Source organism: Salmo salar, chromosome ssa07, assembly GCF_905237065.1.
Source record: "Salmo salar chromosome ssa07, Ssal_v3.1, whole genome shotgun sequence".
NCBI classification, from domain to species: Eukaryota; Metazoa; Chordata; class Actinopteri; order Salmoniformes; family Salmonidae; genus Salmo; species Salmo salar.
Window position 1 is genome coordinate 62,448,172 of NC_059448.1, and position 27,860 is coordinate 62,476,031.

A 27,860-nucleotide genomic window follows, 5' to 3' on the forward strand; every position below is an offset into this window, starting at 1 on the left:
TATATAGCCTGTAGCTGTAGGGTAGACTGTGTATTTATATAGCCTGTAGCTGTAGGGTAGAATGTGTATTAATATAGCCTGTAGCTGTAGGGTAGACTGTGTATTAATATAGCCTGTAGCTGTAGGGTAGACTGTGTATTAATATAGCCTGTAGCTGTAGGGTAGACTGTGTATTAATATAGCGTGTAGCTGTAGGGAAGACTCTGTGTATTTATACAGCCTGTAGCTGTAGGGTAGAATGTGTATTAATATAGCCTGTAGCTGTAGGGTAGACTGTGTATTAATATAGCCTGTAGCTGTAGGGTAGACTGGGTATTATTATAGCCTGTAGCTGTAGGGTAGACTGTGTATTAATATAGTCTGTAGCTGTAGGGTAGACTGTGTGTATTAATATAGTCTGTAGCTGTAGGGTAGACTGTGTATTAATATAGTCTGTAGCTGTAGGGTAGACTGTGTATTAATATAGCCTGTAGCTGTAGGGTAGACTGTGTATTAATATAGCCTGTAGCTGTAGGGTAGGCTGTGTATTAATATAGTCTGTAGCTGTAGGGTAGACTGTGTATTAATATAGCCTGTAGCTGTAGGGTAGACTGTGTATTAATATAGCCTGTATCTGTAGGGTAGACTGTGTATTTATATAGCCTGTAGCTGTAGGGTAGACTGTGTATTAATATAGCCTGTAGCTGTAGGGTAGACTGTGTATTAATATAGCCTGTAGCTGTAGGGTAGACTGTGTATTAATATAGCCTGTAGCTGTAGGGTAGACTGTGTATTTATATAGCCTGTAGCTGTAGGGTAGACTGTGTGTATTTATATAGCCTGTAGCTGTAGGGTAGACTGTGTATTAATATAGCCTGTTGCTGTAGGGTAGACTGTGTATTAATATAGCCTGTTGCTGTAGGGTAGACTGTGTGTATTTATATAGCCTGTAGCTGTAGGGTAGACTGTGTATTTATATAGCCTGCAGCTGCAGGGTAGACTGTGTGTATTTATATAGCCTGTAGCTGTAGGGTAGACTGTGTATTAATATAGCCTGTTGCTGTAGGGTAGACTGTGTATTTATATAGCCTGTAGCTGTAGGGTAGACTGTGTGTATTAATATAGCCTGTTGCTGTAGGGTAGGCTGTGTATTTATATAGTCTGTAGCTGTAGGGTAGAATGTGTATTAATATAGCCTGCAGCTGTAGGGTAGACTGTGTGTATTAATATAGTCTGTTGCTGTAGGGTAGACTGTGCATTAATATAGCCTGTAGCTGTAGGGTAGACTGTGTGTATTTATATAGCCTGTAGCTGTAGGGTAGACTCTGTGTATTAATATAGCCTGTAGCTGTAGGGTACACTGTGTATTAATATAGCCTGTAGCTGTAGGGTAGACTGTGTATTTATATAGCCTGTAGCTGTAGGGTAGACTGTGTATTAATATAGCCTGTTGCTGTAGGGTAGACTGTGTATTTATATAGCCTGTAGCTGTAGGGTAGACTGTGTATTAATATAGCCTGTAGCTGTAGGGTAGACTGTGTATTAATATAGCCTGTAGCTGTAGGGTAGACTGTGTATTAATATAGCCTGTAGCTATAGGGTAGACTGTGTATTAATATAGTCTGTAGCTGTAGGGTAGACTGTGTATTAATATAGCCTGTAGCTGTAGGGTAGACTGTGTGTATTTATATAGCCTGTAGCTGTAAGGTAGACTGTGTATTAATATAGCCTGTAGCTGTAGGGTAGACTGTGTATTTATACAGCCTGTAGCTGTAGGGTAGACTGTGTATTTATATAGCCTGTAGCTGTAGGGTAGACTGTGTATTAATATAACCTGTAGCTGTAGGGTAGACTGTGTTTTAATATAGCCTGTAGCTGTAGGGTAGACTGGGTATTAATATAGTCTGTAGCTGTAGGGTAGACTGTGTATTAATATAGCCTGTAGCTGTAGGGTAGAATGTGTATTAATATAGCCTGTAGCTGTAGGGTAGACTGTTTATTTATACAGTCTGTAGCTGTAGGGTAGACTGTGTATTTACATAGTCTGTAGCTGTAGGGTAGACTCTGTGTATGTATATAGCCTGTAGCTGTAGGGTAGACTGTGTATTTATATAGCCTGTAGCTGTAGGGTAGAATGTGTATTAATATAGCCTGTAGCTGTAGGGTAGACTGTGTATTAATATAGCCTGTAGCTGTAGGGTAGACTGTGTATTAATATAGCCTGTAGCTGTAGGGTAGACTGTGTATTAATATAGCGTGTAGCTGTAGGGAAGACTCTGTGTATTTATACAGCCTGTAGCTGTAGGGTAGAATGTGTATTAATATAGCCTGTAGCTGTAGGGTAGACTGTGTATTAATATAGCATGTAGCTGTAGGGTAGACTGTGTATTAATATAGCCTGTCGCTGTAGGGTAGACTGTGTATTAATATAGTCTGTAGCTGTAGGGTAGACTGTGTGTATTAATATAGTCTGTAGCTGTAGGGTAGACTGTGTATTAATATAGTCTGTAGCTGTAGGGTAGACTGTGTATTAATATAGCCTGTAGCTGTAGGGTAGACTGTGTATTAATATAGCCTGCAGCTGTAGGGTAGACTGTGTATTAATATAGTCTGTAGCTGTAGGGTAGACTGTGTATTAATATAGTCTGTAGCTGTAGGGTAGACTGTGTGTATTAATATAGCCTGTAGCTGTAGGGTAGACTGTGTATTAATATAGCCTGTAGCTGTAGGGTAGACTGTGTATTTATATAGCCTGTAGCTGTAGGGTAGACTGTGTATTAATATAGCCTGTAGCTGTAGGGTAGACTGTGTATTAATATAGCCTGTAGCTGTAGGGTAGACTGTGTATTAATATAGCCTGTAGCTGTAGGGTAGACTGTGTATTTATATAGCCTGTAGCTGTAGGGTAGACTGTGTGTATTTATATAGCCTGTAGCTGTAGGGTAGACTGTGTATTAATATAGCCTGTTGCTGTAGGGTAGACTGTGTGTATTTATATAGCCTGTAGCTGTAGGGTAGACTGTGTATTTATATAGCCTGTAGCTGTAGGGTAGACTGTGTATTAATATAGTGTGTAGCTCTAGGGAAGACTCTGTGTATTTATACAGCCTGTAGCTGTAGGGTAGAATGTGTATTAATATAGCCTGTAGCTGTAGGGTAGACTGTGTATTAATATAGCCTGTAGCTGTAGGGTAGACTGTGTATTAATATAGCCTGTAGCTGTAGGGTAGACTGTGTATTAATATAGTCTGTAGCTGTAGGGTAGACTGTGTGTATTAATATAGTCTGTAGCTGTAGGGTAGACTGTGTATTAATATAGTCTGTAGCTGTAGGGTAGACTGTGTATTAATATAGCCTGTAGCTGTAGGGTAGACTGTGTATTAATATAGCCTGCAGCTGTAGGGTAGACTGTGTATTAATATAGTCTGTAGCTGTAGGGTAGACTGTGTATTAATATAGTCTGTAGCTGTAGGGTAGACCGTGTGTATTAATATAGCCTGTAGCTGTAGGGTAGACTGTGTATTAATATAGCCTGTAGCTGTAGGGTAGACTGTGTATTTATATAGCCTGTAGCTGTAGGGTAGACTGTGTATTAATATAGCCTGTAGCTGTAGGGTAGACTGTGTATTAATATAGCCTGTAGCTGTAGGGTAGACTGTGTATTAATATAGCCTGTAGCTGTAGGGTAGACTGTGTATTTATATAGCCTCTAGCTGTAGGGTAGACTGTGTGTATTTATATAGCCTGTAGCTGTAGGGTAGACTGTGTATTAATATAGCCTGTTGCTGTAGGGTAGACTGTGTGTATTTATATAGCCTGTAGCTGTAGGGTAGACTGTGTATTTATATATCCTGTAGCTGCAGGGTAGACTGTGTGTATTTATATAGCCTGTAGCTGTAGGGTAGACTGTGTATTAATATAGCCTGTTGCTGTAGGGTAGACTGTGTGTATTAATATAGCCTGTAGCTGTAGGGTAGACTGTGTATTAATATAGCCTGTTGCTGTAGGGTAGACTGTGTGTATTAATATAGCCTGTAGCTGTAGGGTAGACTGTGTATTAATATAGCCTGTTGCTGTAGGGTAGACTGTGTATTTATATAGCCTGTAGCTGTAGGGTAGACTCTGTGTATTAATATAGCCTGTAGCTGTAGGGTAGACTGTGTATTAATATAGCCTGTAGCTGTAGGGTAGACTGTGTATTTATATAGCCTGTAGCTGTAGGGTAGACTGTGTATTAATATAGCCTGTTGCTGTAGGGTAGACTGTGTATTTATATAGCCTGTAGCTGTAGGGTAGTCTGTGTATTAATATAGCCTGTAGCTGTAGGGTAGACTGTGTATTAATATAGCCTGTAGATGTAGGGTAGACTGTGTATTAATATAGCCTGTAGCTGTAGGGTAGACTGTGTATTAATATAGCCTGTAGCTGTAGGGTAGACTCTGTGTATTTATACAGCCTGTAGCTGTAGGGTAGAATGTGTATTAATATAGCCTGTAGCTGTAGGGTAGACTGTGTATTAATATAGCCTGTAGCTGTAGGGTAGACTGTGTATTAATATAGCCTGTAGCTGTAGGATAGACTGTGTATTAATATAGTCTGTAGCTGTAGGGTAGAATGTGTGTATTAATATAGTCTGTAGCTGTAGGGTAGACTGTGTATTAATATAGTCTGTAGCTGTAGGGTAGACTGTGTATTAATATAGCCTGTAGCTGTAGGGTAGACTGTGTATTAATATAGCCTGTAGCTGTAGGGCAGACTGTGTATTAATATAGTCTGTAGCTGTAGGGTAGACTGTGTATTAATATAGTCTGTAGCTGTAGGGTAGACTGTGTGTATTAATATAGCCTGTAGCTGTAGGGTAGACTGTGTATTAATATAGCCTGTAGCTGTAGGGTAGACTGTGTATTAATATAGCCTGTAGCTGTAGGGTAGACTGTGTATTAATATAGCCTGTAGCTGTAGGGTAGACTGTGTATTTATATAGCCTGTAGCTGTAGGGTAGACTGTGTATTAATATAGCCTGTTGCTGTAGGGTAGACTGTGTGTATTTATATAGCCTGTAGCTGTAGGGTAGACTGTGTATTAATATAGCCTGTAGCTGTAGGGTAGACTGTGTGATTAATATAGCCTGTAGCTGTCGGGTAGACTGTGTATTAATATAGCCTGTTGCTGTAGGGTAGACTGTGTGTATTAATATAGTCTGTAGCTGTAGGGTAGACTGTGTGTATTAATATAGCCTGTAGCTGTAGGGTAGACTGTGTATTAATATAGCCTGTAGCTGTAGGGTAGACTGTGTATTTATATAGCCTGTAGCTGTAGGGTAGACTGTGTATTAATATAGCCTGTAGCTGTAGGGTAGACTGTGTATTAATATAGCCTGTAGCTGTAGGGTAGACTGTGTATTAATATAGCCTGTAGCTGTAGGGTAGACTGTGTATTTATATAGCCTGTAGCTGTAGGGTAGACTGTGTGTATTTATATAGCCTGTAGCTGTAGGGTAGACTGTGTATTAATATAGCCTGTTGCTGTAGGGTAGACTGTGTGTATTTATATAGCCTGTAGCTGTAGGGTAGACTGTGTATTTATATAGCCTGTAGCTGTAGGGTAGACTGTGTGTATTTATATAGCCTGTAGCTGTAGGGTAGACTGTGTATTAATATAGCCTGTTGCTGTAGGGTAGACTGTGTGTATTAATATAGCCTGTAGCTGTAGGGTAGACTGTGTATTAATATAGCCTGTTGCTGTAGGGTAGACTGTGTGTATTAATATAGCCTGTAGCTGTAGGGTAGACTGTGTATTAATATAGCCTGTTGCTGTAGGGTAGACTGTGTATTTATATAGCCTGTAGCTGTAGGGTAGACTGTGTGTATTAATATAGCCTGTAGCTGTAGGGTAGACTGTGTGTATTAATATAGCCTGTAGCTGTAGGGTAGACTGTGTGTATTTATATAGCCTGTAGCTGTAGGGTAGACTGTGTATTTATATAGCCTGTAGCTGTAGGGTAGACTGTGTGTATTTATATAGCCTGTAGCTGTAGGGTAGACTCTGTGTATTAATATAGCCTGTTGCTGTAGGGTAGACTGTGTGTATTAATATAGCCTGTAGCTGTAGGGTAGACTGTGTGTATTAATATAGCCTGTAGCTGTAGGGTAGACTGTGTATTAATATAGCCTGTAGCTGTAGGGTAGACTGTGTATTTATATAGCCTGTAGCTGTAGGGTAGACTGTGTATTAATATAGCCTGTAGCTGTAGGGTAGACTGTGTATTAATATAGCCTGTAGCTGTAGGGTAGACTGTGTATTAATATAGCCTGTAGCTGTAGGGTAGACTGTGTATTTAATATAGCCTGTAGCTGTAGGGTAGACTGTGTGTATTTATATAGCCTGTAGCTGTAGGGTAGACTGTGTATTAATATAGCCTGTTGCTGTAGGGTAGACTGTGTGTATTAATATAGCCTGTAGCTGTAGGGTAGACTGTGTATTAATATAGCCTGTTGCTGTAGGGTAGACTGTGTGTATTTATATAGCCTGTAGCTGTAGGGTAGACTGTGTATTAATATAGCCTGTTGCTGTAGGGTAGACTGTGTGTATTAATATAGCCTGTAGCTGTAGGGTAGACTGTGTGTATTAATATAGCCTGTTGCTGTAGGGTAGACTGTGTATTTATATAGCCTGTAGCTGTAGGGTAGACTGTGTGTATTAATATAGCCTGTTGCTGTAGGGTAGACTGTGTATTAATATAGCCTGTAGCTGTAGGGTAGACTGTGTATTAATATAGCCTGTAGCTGTAGGGTAGACTGTGTATTAATATAGCCTGTAGCTGTAGGGTAGACTGTGTATTTATACAGCCTGTAGCTGTAGGGTAGACTGTGTATTAATATAGCCTGTAGCTGTAGGGTAGACTGTGTATTAATATAGCCTGTAGCTGTAGGGTAGACTGTGTATTAATATAGCCTGTAGCTGTAGGGTAGACTGTGTATTAATATAGCCTGTAGCTGTAGGGTAGACTGTGTGTATTAATATAGCCTGTAGCTGTAGGGTAGACTGTGTATTAATATAGCCTGTAGCTGTAGGGTAGACTGTGTGTATTAATATAGCCTGTAGCTGTAGGGTAGACTGTGTATTAATATAGCCTGTAGCTGTAGGGTAGACTGTGTATTAATATAGCCTGTAGCTGTAGGGTAGACTGTGTATTTATATAGCCTGTAGCTGTAGGGTAGACTGTGTGTATTAATATAGCCTGTAGCTGTAGGGTAGACTGTGTATTAATATAGCCTGTAGCTGTAGGGTAGACTGTGTATTAATATAGCCTGTAGCTGTAGGGTAGACTGTGTATTAATATAGCCTGTAGCTGTAGGGTAGACTGTGTATTTATATAGCCTGTAGCTGTAGGGTAGACTGTGTATTAATATAGCCTGTTGCTGTAGGGTAGACTGTGTGTATTTATATAGCCTGTAGCTGTAGGGTAGACTGTGTATTTATATAGCCTGTAGCTGTAGGGTAGACTGTGTGTATTTATATAGCCTGTAGCTGTAGGGTAGACTGTGTATTAATATAGCCTGTTGCTGTAGGGTAGACTGTGTGTATTAATATAGTCTGTAGCTGTAGGGTAGACTGTGTGTATTAATATAGCCTGTAGCTGTAGGGTAGACTGTGTATTAATATAGCCTGTAGCTGTAGGGTAGACTGTGTATTTATATAGCCTGTAGCTGTAGGGTAGACTGTGTATTAATATAGCCTGTAGCTGTAGGGTAGACTGTGTATTAATATAGCCTGTAGCTGTAGGGTAGACTGTGTATTAATATAGCCTGTAGCTGTAGGGTAGACTGTGTATTTATATAGCCTGTAGCTGTAGGGTAGACTGTGTATTTATATAGCCTGTAGCTGTAGGGTAGACTGTGTATTAATATAGCCTGTTGCTGTAGGGTAGACTGTGTGTATTAATATAGCCTGTAGCTGTAGGGTAGACTGTGTATTAATATAGCCTGTTGCTGTAGGGTAGACTGTGTATTAATATAGCCTGTAGCTGTAGGGTAGACTGTGTATTAATATAGCCTGTAGCTGTAGGGTAGACTGTGTATTAATATAGCCTGTAGCTGTAGGGTAGACTGTGTATTAATATAGCCTGTAGCTGTAGGGTAGACTGTGTGTATTAATATAGCCTGTAGCTGTAGGGTAGACTGTGTATTAATATAGCCTGTAGCTGTAGGGTAGACTGTGTATTTATATAGCCTGTAGCTGTAGTGTAGACTGTGTATTAATATAGCCTGTAGCTGTAGGGTAGACTGTGTATTAATATAGCCTGTAGCTGTAGGGTAGACTGTGTATTAATATAGCCTGTAGCTGTAGGGTAGACTGTGTATTAATATAGCCTGTAGCTGTAGGGTAGACTGTGTATTTATATAGCCTGTAGCTGTAGGGTAGACTGTGTATTAATATAGCCTGTAGCTGTAGGGTAGACTGTGTATTAATATAGCCTGTAGCTGTAGGGTAGACTGTGTATTAATATAGCCTGTAGCTGTAGGGTAGACTGTGTATTAATATAGCCTGTAGCTGTAGGGTAGACTGTGTATTTATATAGCCTGTAGCTGTAGGGTAGACTGTGTATTAATATAGCCTGTAGCTGTAGGGTAGACTGTGTATTAATATAGCCTGTAGCTGTAGGGTAGACTGTGTATTAATATAGCCTGTAGCTGTAGGGTAGACTGTGTATTAATATAGCCTGTAGCTGTAGGGTAGACTGTGTGTATTAATATAGCCTGTAGCTGTAGGGTAGACTGTGTATTAATATAGCCTGTAGCTGTAGGGTAGACTGTGTATTTATATAGCCTGTAGCTGTAGGGTAGACTCTGTGTATTAATATAGCCTGTAGCTGTAGGGTAGACTGTGTATTAATATAGCCTGTAGCTGTAGGGTAGACTGTGTATTTATATAGCCTGTAGCTGTAGGGTAGACTGTGTATTAATATAGCCTGTAGCTGTAGGGTAGACTGTGTATTTATATAGCCTGTAGCTGTAGGGTAGACTGTGTATTAATATAGCCTGTAGCTGTAGGGTAGACTGTGTATTAATATAGCCTGTAGCTGTAGGGTAGACTGTGTATTAATATAGCCTGTAGCTGTAGGGTAGACTGTGTATTAATATAGCCTGTAGCTGTAGGGTAGACTGTGTATTAATATAGCCTGTAGCTGTAGGGTAGACTGTGTGTATTTATATAGCCTGTAGCTGTAAGGTAGACTGTGTATTAATATAGCCTGTAGCTGTAGGGTAGACTGTGTATTAATATAGCCTGTAGCTGTAGGGTAGACTGTGTATTTATATAGCCTGTAGCTGTAGGGTAGACTGTGTATTAATATAGCCTGTAGCTGTAGGGTAGACTGTGTTTTAATATAGCCTGTAGCTGTAGGGTAGACTGTGTATTAATATAGCCTGTAGCTGTAGGGTAGACTGTGTATTAATATAGCCTGTAGCTGTAGGGTAGACTGTGTATTAATATAGCCTGTAGCTGTAGGGTAGACTGTGTATTAATATAGCCTGTAGCTGTAGGGTAGACTGTGTATTTATATAGCCTGTAGCTGTAGGGTAGACTGTGTATTTACATAGCCTGTAGCTGTAGGGTAGACTCTGTGTATTTATATAGCCTGTAGCTGTAGGGTAGAATGTGTATTAATATAGCCTGTAGCTGTAGGGTAGAATGTGTATTAATATAGCCTGTAGCTGTAGGGTAGACTGTGTATTAATATAGCCTGTAGCTGTAGGGTAGACTGTGTATTAATATAGCCTGTAGCTGTAGGGTAGAATGTGTATTAATACAGCCTGTAGCTGTAGGGTAGACTGTGTATTAATATAGCCTGTAGCTGTAGGGTAGACTGTGTATTATTATAGCCTGTAGCTGTAGGGTAGACTGTGTATTAATATAGCCTGTAGCTGTAGGGTAGACTGTGTGTATTAATATAGTCTGTAGCTGTAGGGTAGACTGTGTATTAATATAGTCTGTAGCTGTAGGGTAGACTGTGTATTAATATAGCCTGTAGCTGTAGGGTAGACTGTGTATTAATATAGCCTGTAGCTGTAGGGTAGACTGTGTATTAATATAGCCTGTAGCTGTAGGGTAGACTGTGTATTAATATAGCCTGTAGCTGTAGGGTAGACTGTGTATTAATATAGCCTGTAGCTGTAGGGTAGACTGTGTATTTATATAGCCTGTAGCTGTAGGGTAGACTGTGTATTAATACAGCCTGTAGCTGTAGGGTAGACTGTGTATTAATATAGCCTGTAGCTGTAGGGTAGACTGTGTATTAATATAGCCTGTAGCTGTAGGGTAGACTGTGTATTTATATAGCCTGTAGCTGTAGGGTAGACTGTGTGTATTTATATAGCCTGTAGCTGTAGGGTAGACTGTGTATTAATATAGCCTGTTGCTGTAGGGTAGACTGTGTGTATTTATATAGCCTGTAGCTGTAGGGTAGACTGTGTATTTATATAGCCTGCAGCTGCAGGGTAGACTGTGTGTATTTATATAGCCTGTAGCTGTAGGGTAGACTGTGTATTAATATAGCCTGTTGCTGTAGGGTAGACTGTGTATTTATATAGCCTGTAGCTGTAGGGTAGACTGTGTGTATTAATATAGCCTGTTGCTGTAGGGTAGGCTGTGTATTTATATAGTCTGTAGCTGTAGGGTAGAATGTGTATTAATATAGCCTGCAGCTGTAGGGTAGACTGTGTGTATTAATATAGTCTGTTGCTGTAGGGTAGACTGTGCATTAATATAGCCTGTAGCTGTAGGGTAGACTGTGTGTATTTATATAGCCTGTAGCTGTAGGGTAGACTCTGTGTATTAATATAGCCTGTAGCTGTAGGGTACACTGTGTATTAATATAGCCTGTAGCTGTAGGGTAGACTGTGTATTTATATAGCCTGTAGCTGTAGGGTAGACTGTGTATTAATATAGCCTGTTGCTGTAGGGTAGACTGTGTATTTATATAGCCTGTAGCTGTAGGGTAGACTGTGTATTAATATAGCCTGTAGCTGTAGGGTAGACTGTGTATTAATATAGCCTGTAGCTGTAGGGTAGACTGTGTATTAATATAGCCTGTAGCTATAGGGTAGACTGTGTATTAATATAGTCTGTAGCTGTAGGGTAGACTGTGTATTAATATAGCCTGTAGCTGTAGGGTAGACTGTGTGTATTTATATAGCCTGTAGCTGTAAGGTAGACTGTGTATTAATATAGCCTGTAGCTGTAGGGTAGACTGTGTATTTATACAGCCTGTAGCTGTAGGGTAGACTGTGTATTTATATAGCCTGTAGCTGTAGGGTAGACTGTGTATTAATATAACCTGTAGCTGTAGGGTAGACTGTGTTTTAATATAGCCTGTAGCTGTAGGGTAGACTGGGTATTAATATAGTCTGTAGCTGTAGGGTAGACTGTGTATTAATATAGCCTGTAGCTGTAGGGTAGAATGTGTATTAATATAGCCTGTAGCTGTAGGGTAGACTGTGTATTTATATAGTCTGTAGCTGTAGGGTAGACTGTGTATTTACATAGTCTGTAGCTGTAGGGTAGACTCTGTGTATGTATATAGCCTGTAGCTGTAGGGTAGACTGTGTATTTATATAGCCTGTAGCTGTAGGGTAGAATGTGTATTAATATAGCCTGTAGCTGTAGGGTAGACTGTGTATTAATATAGCCTGTAGCTGTAGGGTAGACTGTGTATTAATATAGCCTGTAGCTGTAGGGTAGACTGTGTATTAATATAGCGTGTAGCTGTAGGGAAGACTCTGTGTATTTATACAGCCTGTAGCTGTAGGGTAGAATGTGTATTAATATAGCCTGTAGCTGTAGGGTAGACTGTGTATTAATATAGCATGTAGCTGTAGGGTAGACTGTGTATTAATATAGCCTGTCGCTGTAGGGTAGACTGTGTATTAATATAGTCTGTAGCTGTAGGGTAGACTGTGTGTATTAATATAGTCTGTAGCTGTAGGGTAGACTGTGTATTAATACAGTCTGTAGCTGTAGGGTAGACTGTGTATTAATATAGCCTGTAGCTGTAGGGTAGACTGTGTATTAATATAGCCTGCAGCTGTAGGGTAGACTGTGTATTAATATAGTCTGTAGCTGTAGGGTAGACTGTGTATTAATATAGTCTGTAGCTGTAGGGTAGACTGTGTGTATTAATATAGCCTGTAGCTGTAGGGTAGACTGTGTATTAATATAGCCTGTAGCTGTAGGGTAGACTGTGTATTTATATAGCCTGTAGCTGTAGGGTAGACTGTGTATTAATATAGCCTGTAGCTGTAGGGTAGACTGTGTATTAATATAGCCTGTAGCTGTAGGGTAGACTGTGTATTTATATAGCCTGTAGCTGTAGGGTAGACTGTGTATTTATATAGCCTGTAGCTGTAGGGTAGACTGTGTGTATTTATATAGCCTGTAGCTGTAGGGTAGACTGTGTATTAATATAGCCTGTTGCTGTAGGGTAGACTGTGTGTATTTATATAGCCTGTAGCTGTAGGGTAGACTGTGTATTTATATAGCCTGTAGCTGTAGGGTAGACTGTGTATTAATATAGTGTGTAGCTCTAGGGAAGACTCTGTGTATTTATACAGCCTGTAGCTGTAGGGTAGAATGTGTATTAATATAGCCTGTAGCTGTAGGGTAGACTGTGTATTAATATAGCCTGTAGCTGTAGGGTAGACTGTGTATTAATATAGCCTGTAGCTGTAGGGTAGACTGTGTATTAATATAGTCTGTAGCTGTAGGGTAGACTGTGTGTATTAATATAGTCTGTAGCTGTAGGGTAGACTGTGTATTAATATAGTCTGTAGCTGTAGGGTAGACTGTGTATTAATATAGCCTGTAGCTGTAGGGTAGACTGTGTATTAATATAGCCTGCAGCTGTAGGGTAGACTGTGTATTAATATAGTCTGTAGCTGTAGGGTAGACTGTGTATTAATATAGTCTGTAGCTGTAGGGTAGACCGTGTGTATTAATATAGCCTGTAGCTGTAGGGTAGACTGTGTCTTAATATAGCCTGTAGCTGTAGGGTAGACTGTGTATTTATATAGCCTGTAGCTGTAGGGTAGACTGTGTATTAATATAGCCTGTAGCTGTAGGGTAGACTGTGTATTAATATAGCCTGTAGCTGTAGGGTAGACTGTGTATTAATATAGCCTGTAGCTGTAGGGTAGACTGTGTATTTATATAGCCTCTAGCTGTAGGGTAGACTGTGTGTATTTATATAGCCTGTAGCTGTAGGGTAGACTGTGTATTAATATAGCCTGTTGCTGTAGGGTAGACTGTGTGTATTTATATAGCCTGTAGCTGTAGGGTAGACTGTGTATTTATATATCCTGTAGCTGCAGGGTAGACTGTGTGTATTTATATAGCCTGTAGCTGTAGGGTAGACTGTGTATTAATATAGCCTGTTGCTGTAGGGTAGACTGTGTGTATTAATATAGCCTGTAGCTGTAGGGTAGACTGTGTATTAATATAGCCTGTTGCTGTAGGGTAGACTGTGTGTATTAATATAGCCTGTAGCTGTAGGGTAGACTGTGTATTAATATAGCCTGTTGCTGTAGGGTAGACTGTGTATTTATATAGCCTGTAGCTGTAGGGTAGACTCTGTGTATTAATATAGCCTGTAGCTGTAGGGTAGACTGTGTATTAATATAGCCTGTAGCTGTAGGGTAGACTGTGTATTTATATAAACTGTAGCTGTAGGGTAGACTGTGTATTAATATAGCCTGTTGCTGTAGGGTAGACTGTGTATTTATATAGCCTGTAGCTGTAGGGTAGTCTGTGTATTAATATAGCCTGTAGCTGTAGGGTAGACTGTGTATTAATATAGCCTGTAGATGTAGGGTAGACTGTGTATTAATATAGCCTGTAGCTGTAGGGTAGACTGTGTATTAATATAGTCTGTAGCTGTAGGGTAGACTGTGTATTAATATAGCCTGTAGCTGTAGGGTAGACGGTGTGTATTTATATAGCCTGTAGCTGTAAGGTAGACTGTGTATTAATATAGCCTGTAGCTGTAGGGTAGACTGTGTATTTATACAGCCTGTAGCTGTAGGGTAGACTTGTATTTATATAGCCTGTAGCTGTAGGGTAGACTGTGTATTAATATAACCTGTAGCTGTAGGGTAGACTGTGTTTTAATATAGCCTGTAGCTGTAGGGTAGACTGTGTATTAATATAGTCTGTAGCTGTAGGGTAGACTGTGTATTAATATAGCCTGTAGCTGTAGGGTAGACTGTGTATTAATATAGCCTGTAGCTGTAGGGTAGACTGTGTATTAATATAGCCTGTAGCTGTAGGGTAGACTGTGTATTTATATAGTCTGTAGCTGTAGGGTAGACTGTGTATTTACATAGTCTGTAGCTGTAGGGTAGACTCTGTGTATGTATATAGCCTGTAGCTGTAGGGTAGACTGTGTATTTATATAGCCTGTAGCTGTAGGGTAGAATGTGTATTAATATAGCCTGTAGCTGTAGGGTAGACTGTGTATTAATATAGCCTGTAGCTGTAGGGTAGACTGTGTATTAATATAGACTGTAGCTGTAGGGTAGAATGTGTATTAATATAGCCTGTAGCTGTAGGGTAGACTACTGTGTATTTATATAGCCTGTAGCTGTAGGGTAGACTGTGTATTAATATAGCCTGTAGCTGTAGGGTAGACTGTGTATTAATATAGCCTGTAGCTGTAGGGTAGACTGTGTATTAATATAGTCTGTAGCTGTAGGGTAGACTGTGTGTATTAATATAGTCTGTAGCTGTAGGGTAGACTGTGTATTAATATAGTCTGTAGCTGTAGGGTAGACTGTGTATTAATATAGCCTGTAGCTGTAGGGTAGACTGTGTATTAATATAGCCTGTAGCTGTAGGGTAGGCTGTGTATTAATATAGTCTGTAGCTGTAGGGTAGACTGTGTATTAATATAGTCTGTAGCTGTAGGGTAGACTGTGTGTATTAATATAGCCTGTAGCTGTAGGGTAGACTGTGTATTAATATAGCCTGTATCTGTAGGGTAGACTGTGTATTTATATAGCCTGTAGCTGTAGGGTAGACTGTGTATTAATATAGCCTGTTGCTGTAGGGTAGACTGTGTGTATTTATATAGCCTGTAGCTGTAGGGTAGACTGTGTATTTATATAGCCTGCAGCTGCAGGGTAGACTGTGTGTATTTATATAGCCTGTAGCTGTAGGGTAGACTGTGTATTAATATAGCCTGTTGCTGTAGGGTAGACTGTGTGTATTAATATAGCCTGTAGCTGTAGGGTAGACTGTGTATTAATATAGCCTGTTGCTGTAGGGTAGACTGTGTGTATTAATATAGCCTGTAGCTGTAGGGTAGACTGTGTATTAATATAGCCTGTTGCTGTAGGGTAGACTGTGTATTTATATAGCCTGTAGCTGTAGGGTAGACTGTGTGTATTAATATAGCCTGTTGCTGTAGGGTAGACTGTGTATTTATATAGTCTGTAGCTGTAGGGTAGACTGTGTATTAATATAGCCTGTAGCTGTAGGGTAGACTGTGTATTAATATAGCCTGTAGCTGTAGGGTAGGGACTGTGTGTATTTATATAGCCTGTAGCTGTAGGGTAGACTCGTGTGTATTAATATAGCCTGTAGCTGTAGGGTAGACTGTGTATTAATATAGCCTGTAGCTGTAGGGTAGACTGTGTATTTATATAGCCTGTAGCTGTAGGGTAGACTGTGTATTAATATAGCCTGTTGCTGTAGGGTAGACTGTGTATTTATATAGCCTGTAGCTGTAGGGTAGACTGTGTATTAATATAGCCTGTAGCTGTAGGGTAGACTGTGTATTAATATAGCCTGTAGCTGTAGTGTAGAAAGGTGTATTAATATAGCCTGTAGCTGTAGGGTAGACTGTGTATTAATATAGTCTGTAGCTGTAGGGTAGACTGTGTATTAATATAGCCTGTAGCTGTAGGGTAGACTGTGTGTATTAATATAGCCTGTAGCTGTAAGGTAGACTGTGTATTAATATAGCCTGTAGCTGTAGGGTAGACTGTGTATTAATATAGCCTGTAGCTGTAGGGTAGACTGTGTATTAATATAGCCTGTAGCTGTAGGGTAGACTGTGTATTAATATAGCCTGTAGCTGTAGGGTAGACTGTGTATTAATATAGCCTGTAGCTGTAGGGTAGACTGTGTATTAATATAGCCTGTAGCTGTAGGGTAGACTGTGTATTAATATAGTCTGTAGCTGTAGGGTAGACTGTGTATTAATATAGCCTGTAGCTGTAGGGTAGACTGTGTATTAATATAGCCTGTAGCTGTAGGGTAGACTGTGTATTAATATAGCCTGTAACTGTAGGGTAGACTGTGTATTAATATAGCCTGTTAGCTGTAGGGTAGACTGTGTGTATTTATATAGCCTGTAGCTGTAGGGTAGACTGTGTATTAATATAGCCTGTAGCTGTAGGGTAGACTGTGTATTAATATAGCCTGTAGCTGTAGGGTAGACTGTGTATTAATATAGCCTGTAGCTGTAGGGTAGACTGTGTATTAATATAGCCTGTTTAAACCTGTAGCTGTAGGGTAGACTGTGTATTAATATAGCCTGTAGCTGTAGGGTAGACTGTGTATTAATATAGTCTGTAGCTGTAGGGTAGACTGTGTATTAATATAGTCTGTAGCTGTAGGGTAGACTGTGTATTAATATAGTCTGTAGCTGTAGGGTAGACTGTGTATTAATATAGCCTGTAACTGTAGGGTAGACTGTGTATTAATATAGCCTGTGTATTAATACAGCCTGTAGCTGTAGGGTAGACTGTGTATTTATATAGCCTGTAGCTGTAGGGTGGACTGTGTATTTATATAGCCTGTAACTGTAGGGTAGACTGTGTATTAATATAGCCTGTAGCTGTAGGGTAGACTGTGTATTAATATAGCCTGTTGCTGTAGGGTAGACTGTGTGTATTAATACAGCCTGTAGCTGTAGGGTAGACTGTGTATTAATATAGCCTGTAGCTGTAGGGTAGACTGTGTATTTATATAGCCTGTTGCTGTAGGGTAGACTGTGTTATTAATACAGCCTGTAGCTGTAGGGTAGACTGTGTATTAATATAGCCTGTAGCTGTAGGGTAGACTGTGTATTAATATAGCCTGTAGCTGTAGGGTAGACTGTGTGTATTAATATAGCCTGTAGCTGTAGGGTAGACTGTGTGTATTAATATAGCCTGTAGCTGTAGGGTAGACTGTGTATTTATATAGCCTGTAGCTGTAGGGTAGACTGTGTATTAATATAGCCTGTAGCTGTAGGGTAGACTGTGTATTAATATAGTCTGTAGCTGTAGGGTAGACTGTGTGTATTAATATAGTCTGTAGCTGTAGGGTAGACTGTGTTATTAATATAGTCTGTAGCTGTAGGGTAGACTGTGTATTAATATAGCCTGTAGCTGTAGGGTAGACTGTGTATTAATATAGCCTGTAGCTGTAGGGTAGACTGTGTATTTATATAGCCTGTAGCTGTAGGGTAGACTGTGTATTAATATAGCCTGTTGCTGTAGGGTAGACTGTGTATTTATATAGCCTGTAGCTGTAGGGTAGACTGTGTATTAATATAGCCTGTAGCTGTAGGGTAGACTGTGTATTGATATAGCCTGTAGCTGTAGGGTAGACTGTGTATTAATATAGCCTGTAGCTGTAGGGTAGACTGTGTATTAATATAGCCTGTAGCTGTAGGGTAGACTGTGTATTAATACAGCCTGTAGCTGTAGGGTAGACTGTGTATTTATATAGCCTGTAGCTGTAGGGTAGACTGTGTATTAATATAGCCTGTAACTGTAGGGTAGACTGTGTATTAATATAGCCTGTAGCTGTAGGGTAGACTGTGTATTAATATAGCCTGTAGCTGTAGGGTAGACTGTGTGTATTTATATAGCCTGTAGCTGTAGGGTAGACTGTGTATTAATATAGCCTGTAGCTGTAGGGTAGACTGTGTATTTATATAGCCTGTAGCTGTAGGGTAGACTGTGTGTATTTATATAGCCTGTAGCTGTAGGGTAGACTGTGTGTATTTATATAGTCTGTAGCTGTAGGGTAGACTGTGTATTTATATAGCCTGTAGCTGTAGGGTAGACTGTGTATTAATATAGCCTGTTGCTGTAGGGTAGACTGTGTGTATTAATATAGCCTGTAGCTGTAGGGTAGACTGTGTATTAATATAGCTTGTAGCTGTAGGGTAGACTGTGTATTAATATAGCCTGTAACTGTAGTGTAGACTGTGTATTAATATAGCCTGTTGCTGTAGGGTAGACTGTGTATTAATATAGCCTGTTGCTGTAGGGTAGACTGTGTGTATTAATATAGCCTGTAGCTGTAGGGTAGACTGTGTATTAATATAGCCTGTAGCTGTAGGGTAGACTGTGTATTTATATAGCCTGTAACTGTAGGGTAGACTGTGTATTAATATAGCCTGTAACTGTAGGGTAGACTGTGTATTTATATGAGTGGATAGTCATCTAAGTGTCAGAGTACTGAGTCAGAACTAACACAGCATAGGCCTACTGTGTCATCATTAAAATACAATATAATACAATAGACTACAATAGAATACAATAGACTACAATAGACTATCCTAATGCACACAGATCATACAGAATACTCTGCTCTGGTGTAGCGTTAACGCAGCCAAATCTGGACCACATATACCCACTGGTGATAGGGTTACGAATCCCACCTCGGCCCCTATCTCTGCCTCCCTCAATATCTGTCAATTCAATTCAAGGGCTTTATTGGCATGGGAAACATATGTTAACATTACCAAATCAAGTGAAATAGATAATAAACAAAAGAGAAATAAACAAAATATATATCTTTCTCTCTCTCTAGACTGTCACTCTCCATCCAAAAATAAAATACTTATATATGTATAAATTCTAATGCACAAATATCCTATCGCTAATCCCTTGGGAAACAACATCTCTGGACTGTGTTAGTACATAATCTAATCTACTGTCTGTACATGAACAAACTGGGTGTTAAATCTTCATCCAGAGTTCCGTAGTCTGTCAAGCCACAGATGAGGAACACACAGACAGGATCACAGGCAGCAGAACATCGGATGTGGACATTACCCAAACATGTTGGAATTCAGGCTTAGAGGCAGATGTGTACTCAACTCTGTCTGTCTGTCTGTCTGTCTGTCTGTCTGTCTGTCTGTCTGTCTGTCTGTCTGTCTGTCTGTCTGTCTGTCTGTCTGTCTGTCTGTCTGTCTGTCTGTCTGTCTGTCTCTCTCTCTCTCTGTCTCTCTCTCTGTCTCTCTCTCTGTCTCTCTGCTCTGTCTCTCGCTCTGTCTCTCTCTCTCTCCCCTGTTTGAGCGAGCTGTGAATGTAAACAAACTAATAACTTAATGAGCTCATCTGATTGGCTGTGAAAGTGTGTCACATTCCTCTATCTGACCACTAAGACCTCTTCTCCCCAGATGTCCAGTATAAAACTCTTCTTGACAACAGTCACAACAAGCCTTCTTCGGACAACGGTAGTGTAGCATGTGTAACCACAATGCCAGGAGAAAGGCTAATGAAACAATGGTTTATAGAACCAAACATCTATATACCTATGAAGAGAAGACCAGACCAGCTGCTATCACTAATATTCTTTGCGGGAAAAATATGTGAATATACATCAACTTTTATATTTAATAAATCTTTCCTGTTCTTCTTTTTAACTACACGTTGTTTTTCTTCTTCCGATTGCTAAATTACACTACCAAAAGTATGTGGACACTTCCTCGTCGAACATCTCATTCCAAGCTCATTAATATGGAGTTGGTTCCCCCCCATTGCTGCTACAACAGCCTCCACTCTTCTGGGAAGGCTTTCCACTAGATGTTGGAACATTGCTGCTATAACAGCCTCCACTCTTCTGGGAAGGCTTTCCACTAGATGTTGGAACATTGCTGCTATAACAGCCTCCACTCTTCTGGGAAGGCTTTCCACTAGATGTTGGAACATTGCTGCTATAACAGCCTCCACTCTTCTGGGAAGGCTTTCCACTAGATGTTGGAACATTGCTGCTATAACAGCCTCCACTCTTCTGGGAAGGCTTTCCACTAGATGTTGGAACATTGCTACGGGGACTTGCTTCCATTCAGCCACAAGAGCATTAGTGAGGTCGGACACTGATATTGGGCGATTAGGCCTGGCTCGCAGTCAGCGTTCCAAATCATCCCAAAGGTGTTCGATGGGGTTGAGGTCAGGGCTCTGTGCAGGCCAGTCAAGTTCTTCCACACCGATCAACAAACCATTTCTGTATGAACCTTGCTTTGTGCACGGGGGCATTGTCATGCTGAAACAGGAAAGGGCCTTCCCCAAACTGTTGCCACAAAGTTGGAAGCACAGAATTGTCTAGAATGTTATTGTATGCTGTAGCATGAAGATTTCCCTTCACTGGAACTAAGGAGCCTAGCCTGAACCATGAAAAACAGCCCCAGACCATTATTCCTCCTCCACCAAACTTTACAGTTGGCACTATGCATTCGGACAGGTAGCGTTCTCCTGGCATCTGCCAAAACCAGATTTGTCTGTCGGAATGCCAGATGGTGGAGCGTGACTCATCACTCCAGAGAACGCGATTACACTGCTCAAGAGTCCAATGGCGGTGAGCTTTACACCACTCCAGCTGACACTTGGCATTAGAAATGGTGATTATAGGCTTGTGTGCGGCTGCTCGACCATGGAAAACCACTTTATGAAGCTCCAGACGAACAGTTATTATGCTGACGTTGCTTCCAGAGGCAGTTTAGATCTCGGTAGTGAGTGTTGCAACCAAGGACAGATGATTTTTACGCGCTATGCACTTTGCGGTCCCGTTCTGTGAGCTTGTCTGGCCTACCACTTCGAGGCTGAGCCGTTGTTGCTCCTAGACGTTTCCACTTCACAATAACAGCATTTACAGTTGACCGGGGCAGCACTAGCAGGTCAGACATTTTACGAACTGACTTCTTGGAAAGGTGGCATCCTATGACAGTGCCACGTTGAAAGCCACTGAACTCTTCAGTAAGGCCATTCTACTGCCAATGTTTGTCTATGGAGATTGCATGGCTGTGTGTTCGATTTCATACACCAGTCAGCAACGGATGTGGCTGAAATAACCGAATCCACTAATTTGAAGGGGTGTCCACATACTTTTGTATATATAGTGTATGTGTTGCTTGACGTACATCCTTCATCTAAGTTACACAAAACGGGAAATCCTTTGCAGTGCTGCTCTTGCAAAAAATCTCTTTGAAGTCTTCAACGGGAAGAAGGAGAGAAGGTTGTATAGACGGAAGAAAAGAACCCAGCCCAGAGAGACTTACACCAGACCAGATTCTCTCATTGTGACAAATGACATGGTGCTGAAATATGGTCCAATATTCCTGCCGCGCTTTCATCAAAAACGGCCGTTTCACAGGAAATTTACTTTTACAAAGCTCACTTACCTGGCACATTTGTTCTACATGTCACAAACAGGTTTTTATTTACTTTTATGAGATCCTCACCGCCGGTCCAGATGTTTCTGGTACAGAGTAATAAATTAAAACCCTGCCCGTAGCCTCAACATGTGTATTTAAGTATAAAACTTTACAAATGTAGGGACTGTAAGTGATTATCCCTAGTATTCATATCAAAGAGGTGTTCTTTTATGAATCTACGTGGAGAGGCACCATAACAAAGAGTTCAGGAAGAGTTTTCCAATGGATCAACGGTCTCAGATGTTAGAAGGGTCACAGGAGAACTATCTCAACACCAGACAAAAAAACAAGTTTATTACATTTTTACAGTCTAGTCAGAAAAAACACTGATAAACTGTCAGCAACTGTAAAAGTTTGACATGTCAAGGCCTTGTCAGAGAGAGAGAGAGAGAGAGAGAGCGAGAGAGAGAGAGTGAGAGAAAAAGAGAGAAAAAGAGAGAGATAAAGAGAGAGAGTGAGAGAGAGAAAGAGAGAGAGAGCGAGAGAAAGAGAGTGAGTGAGAGAAAAAGAGAGAAAGAGAGAAAAAGAGAGAGAGAAAGAGAGAGAGCTGGGTAGCACTAACATGTTGATGGAGATGTATCACCCCTCTTCCCAGAACTCCCTCCTTTCCTCCCTCTTCCCAGATCTCCCTCCTTTCCTCCCTCTTCCCAGATCTCCCTCCTTTCCTCCCTCTTCCCAGATCTCCCTCCTTTCCTCCCTCTTCCCAGATCTCCCTCCTTTCCTCCCTCCTTCCCAGATCTCCCTCCTTTCCTCCCTCCTTCCCAGATCTCCCTCCTTTCCTCCCTCCTTCCCAGATCTCCCTCCTTTCCTCCCTCCTTTCCTCCTTCTTCCCAGATCTCCCTCCTTTCCTCCCTCCTTCCCAGACCTCCCTTCCTTTCCTCCTTCCTTCCCAGATCTCCCTTCCTTTCCTCCCTCCTTCCCAGATCTCCCTCCTTTTCATCCCTTCATCTCCAGAATACCTTGAGGTTTCATGCTACAAGTGTAAAGCATGAAGCTGAAACTCCCTGAAGCTCCTATCTGCTGTAGGTAGAACTGGGCTTTGTTCCTAAATGCACCCTATCCTCTATTTAGTGCACTACTTAGGGAATAGGGTGCCATTTAGGATACATTGAAGGCCTTACAGGGTGATCCATCCACAAAGCACTTCTCAGGCAATTTTCTCAAAGTGGCAAAATTGCTTTCCAATACTTTCCTAAGACTAACCCCTTTTAACACCAATTACTATAAATTACCAGCACATTTTCATAATTAAAGATTCCTGTGAATCATTTGATCCCTGTCCAAGGCTCTTTCTGGGGAGACTGAGAGGTAGCAGGAGAAACAATGACCTCCAGGTCAACTCACAGTAAAAACACTTCTGCTGAGAAAACAGAGATAATCGCCTCTGGTTTGAGACGGAGACACAGAGAGAGAGACAGAAAGAGTGAGAGAGAGACAGGGTGAGAGGTGGAGAGAGAGAGAGAGAGAGAGAGACAGGGAAAGACAGGGAGAGAGGTGGAGAGAGAGAGTGAGAGAGAGAGAGAGAGAGAGAGACAGGGAGAGACAGAAAGAGTGAGAGAGAGACAGGGTGAGAGGTGGAGAGAGAGAGAGAGAGAGAGAGAGAGAGAGAGAGAGAGAGAGAGAGACAGGGTGAGAGGTGGAGAAAGAGAGAGAGAGAGAGAGAGACAGGGAGAGACAGGGAGAGAGGTGGAAAGAGAGACAGATCGAGTGAGAGAGACAGGGAGAGAGGTGGAGAGAGAGAGAGAGAGAGAGACCTGGAACCTATTGCCTCACCACATGATGTCCCCATCTTGGAAGAGGTGGGTAAAAGACGGTTGAGAGACATGAGAGGAGGGTTTACTTACAGTACTTTGAGGTTGAAGAGGCCGTAGAACGCTCCTTTGGGAATGTGCGTCAAATCGTTGCCTGCAAGACGTCTGTGAAGAGAAGAAGGGAACACAAAAAAAGACATGAAATGATGTGTTTTGATGTTTCTTTCTTGTCACGGGGAGCTCATTTTGCTGTGAAACAACGAAGATAGATAGATAGATGAGAGATTCTATCAGGTTCCACTGGATTCACTGGAGGACGATTGTTGGGTCCAATGCCGATGACATTGTTCCTCTGTCCAGCTCTTCCTCCTCATCATCTGCTACTCAAATAACAGGATGTCTCTGGTCCAATTTATACCCTATTCCCTATATAGTGCACTACTTTAGACCAGAGCCCTATTCCCTATATAGTGCACTACTTTAGACCAGAGCCCTATTCCCTATATAGTGCACTACTTTAGACCAGAGCCCTATTCCCTATATAGTGCACTACTTTAGACCAGAGCCCTATTCCCTATGTAGTGCACTATATAGGGAATAGTGTGCCATTTGGGACGCATACATCCATGTGAAGCCAATCCGTCAACGCTTGGCTCGCTGCAATGGAGGAATGCACCAGATATACATATTCAATTGATATTTACATGACAAATATACCAGACAAACTCAACAGGAGATGGGAAGATAGCAGTAGTTATGCAAACTTTGATTTCTTTCTACAAAGGGATCCGCTTGAATCAACCTTCCAGGCATGTATCCATCCAATCTTTCTCACCCGTGTCCTAGGAAATCAAATCAGAGCCTTCAGAATGGTGCAGAGACAATGGGCACCAACAACATGGTTTCAACATCATCTGTCAACGATGAAAGCAAAACATCTCGATAAAATCTGGCTTTGGTTTGGCGACATCAATACAAGGTGCCCATCTGCAGGACAATCAACATGTGTTAATCTATCACAACATGAGTTAGACTGTCTCCACATTGACAGTCTGTTCAGTACTGTAATCAACATGTGTTAATCTATCACAACATGAGTTAGACTGTCTCCACATTGACAGTCTGTTCAGTACTGTAATCAACATGTTAATCTATCACAACATGAGTTAGACTGTCTCCACATTGACAGTCTGTTCAGTACTGTAATCAACATGTGTTAATCTATCACAACATGAGTTAGACTGTCTCCACATTGACAGTCTGTTCAGTACTGTAATCAACATGTTAATCTATCACAACATGAGTTAGACTGTCTCCACATTGACAGTCTGTTCAGTACTGTAATCAACATGTTAATCTATCACAACATGAGTTAGACTGTCTCCACATTGACAGTCTGTCCAGTACTGTAATCAACATGTTAATCTATCACAACATGAGTTAGACTGTCTCCACATTGACAGTCTGTTCAGTACTGTAATCAACATGTTAATCTATCACAACATGAGTTAGACTGTCTCCACATTGACAGTCTGTTCAGTACTGTAATCAACATGTTAATGTATCACAACATGACTTAGACTGTCTCCACATTGACAGTCTGTTCAGTACTGTAATCAACATGTTAATCTATCACAACATGAGTTAGACTGTCTCCACATTGACAGTCTGTTCAGTACTGTAATCAACATGTTAATGTATCACAACATGAGTTAGACTGTCTCCACATTGACAGTCTGTTCAGTACTGTAATCAACATGTGTTAATCTATCACAACATGAGTTAGACTGTCTCCACATTGACAGTCTGTTCAGTACTGTAATCAACATGTTAATCTATCACAACATGAGTTAGACTGTCTCCACATTGACAGTCTGTTCAGTACTGTAATCAACATGTTAATCTATTACAACATGAGTTAGACTGTCTCCACATTGACAGTCTGCTCAGTACTGTAATCAACATGTTAATCTATCACAACATGACCCAGGGATTTCAGTGTACACTACTGTGACCTCCCTTCAGTCATCAAAGTATCCACAGGGCACCATCCACAGAGCACCATCCACAGAGCACCATCCACAGAGCACCATCCACAGGGCACCATCCACAGGGCACCATCCACAGAGCACCATCCACAGGGCACCATCCACAGAGCACAATCCACAGAGCACCATCCACAGAGCACCATCCACAGGGCACCATCCACAGAGCACCATCCACAGAGCACCATCCACAGGGCACCATCCACAGAGCACCATCCACAGAGCACCATCCACAGAGCACCATCCACAGGGCACCATCCACAGGGCACCATCCACAGAGCACCATCCACAGGGCACCATCCACAGGGCACCATCCACAGGGCACCATCCACAGAGCACCATCCACAGGGCACCATCCAAAGAGCACCATCCACAGGGCACCATCCACAGAGCACCATCCACAGGGCACCATCCACAGAGAAATCAATATGTCTGACTGAATATGAACTAAGTCTATCACTGTATTGCCACAGTCTTCTATCAGTGCTGTGGGTCATGTTAATTAGAGCACACCACAGTGAAAAGCTTTCCAATGGAAAAAAGTTGAGGTAGTCCCTCCCCATTGCAGTCCGTTTTGTTTCATTGATGTCCAGTGATATTGTGTCTCAGAGACGGGACGGGCACAGCACCAACACCAGCAACAACTACCCCAACATTCCTCACGCCTGCGGGATCAGGTCGGGAAGGAGGTCAAGGATCCATAAATACCCAATGTGCACTTTCCTGTGTTCTGTCACAGGGGTGCTGCTTCTGACGGGGCGGCGCTGAATATCGGCCCACGCTGGGAAAGACAGGGGCCCCCGACCACTGCCCTGTGAATCAGACCACTCAGACCACTCAGTGTGTGTGTGTGTGTGTGTGTGTGTGTGTGTGTGTGTGTGTGTGTGTGTGTGTGTGTGTGTGTGTGTGGTCCTGGTACGGGATTGCCAACAGACTGGAACAGCACCTAGCATCATGTTCTGGGCTTCAGAGTCGGGGTCAGGCTGAGTCCAGTTGGCGAGGGTGGTGAGGGTGGCAGAGAGATCAATCCCCCTGGCCAACGCACACATCTCAGTAAAACACCATGTACCTGCTACCTTCCTTCCTCCCTGTCTGTCTGACCCAGCATTAACCTCCCTGTCTGTCTGTCTGTCTGTCTGTCTGTCTGTCTGTCTGTCTGTCTGTCTGTCTGTCTGTCTGTCTGTCTGTCTGTCTGTCTGTCTGTCTGTCTGTCTGTCTGTCTGTCTGTCTGTCTGTCTGACCCAGCATCTCCCACCCTCCTTCCTTCTCTCCCCCCCTCCCTGTCTGTCTGCTGTCTGTCTGACCCAGCACCTCCCTCCCTCCCTCCCTCCCTCCCTCCCTCCCTCCCTCCCTCCCTCCCTCCCTCCCCTCTCTGCCTGCCTGTCTGTCTGTCTGTCTGTCTGTCTGTCTGTCTGTCTGTCTGTCTGTCTGTCTGACCCAGCATCTCTATCTCTCATCTCTCAGACCTGCTCAACTGGCTCATACCATACTGTCAAATCCCAAACTGCACCCCATTCCCTATACAGTGAGGGAAAAAAGTATTTGATCCCCTGCTGATTTTGTACATTTGCCCACGGACAAAGAAATGACCAGTCTATAATTTTAATGGTAGGTTTATTTGAACAGTGAGAGACAGAATAACAACAACAAAAAATCCAGAAAAACGCATGTCAAAAATGTTATAAAATGATTTGCATTTTAATGAGGGAAATAAGTATTTGACCCCCTCTCAATCAGAAAGATTTCTGGCTCCCAGGTGTCTTTTATACAGGTAATGAGCTGAGATTAGGAGCGCACTCTTAAAGGGAGTGCTCCCAATCTCAGCTTGTTACCTGTATAAAAGACACCTGTTCACAGAAGCAATCAATCAATCAGATTCCAAACTCTCCACCATGGCCAAGACCAAAGAGCTCTCCAAGGATGTCAGGGACAAGATTGTGGACCTACACAAGGCTGGAATGGGCTACAAGACCATCGCCAAGCAGCTTGGTGAGAAGGTGACAACAGATGGTTCGATTATTCGCAAATGGAAGAAACACAAAAGAACTGTCAATCTCCCTCGGCCTGGGGCTCCATGCAAGATCTCACCTCGTGGAGTTGCAATGATCATGAGAACGGTGAGGAATCAGCCCAGAACTACACGGGAGGATCTTGTCAATGATCTCAAGGCAGCTGGGACCATAGTCGCCAAGAAAACAATTGGTAACACACTACGCCATGAAGGACTGAAATCCTGCAGCGCCCGCAAGGTCCCCCTGCTCAAGAAAGCACATATACATGCCCGTCTGAAGTTTGGAGGAGGAGGAATGCTGCCTATGACCCCAAGAACACCATCCCCACCGTCAAACATGGAGGTGGAAACATTATGCTTTGGGGGTGTTTTTCTGTTAAGGGGACAGGACAGCTTCACCACAAAAGTGCACTACTTTTCACCCGAGTCCTATGGGAACCCTATGGGCCCTGGTCAAATGTAGTGCACTACATAGAGGATAGGCTGGCATTTGGGTAGGAGACTGGCTCTGTATTGAGCCCTGTCTCCTTATTTATCCGTCTCTGTTTTGACCCCTGTCTCTGTATTGACCCCTGTCTCTGTAT

At 41.8% G+C, this 27,860-nt stretch overlaps 1 protein-coding gene across 2 annotated transcripts in view; it reads right to left on the reverse strand.

Annotated features, from left to right (window-relative positions):
- The window catches only part of LOC106609731 (leucine-rich repeat-containing G-protein coupled receptor 5), a 193,826-nt gene that overhangs the window by 89,225 nt on the left and 76,741 nt on the right, over nt 1–27,860 (reverse strand). For both annotated transcript variants that reach the window (XM_045722416.1, XM_045722415.1), the window contains exon 3: nt 23,314–23,385. In XM_045722416.1, coding sequence (XP_045578372.1) covers nt 23,314–23,385 — 72 coding nt within the window. The remainder of the gene's footprint in view (nt 1–23,313; nt 23,386–27,860) is intronic.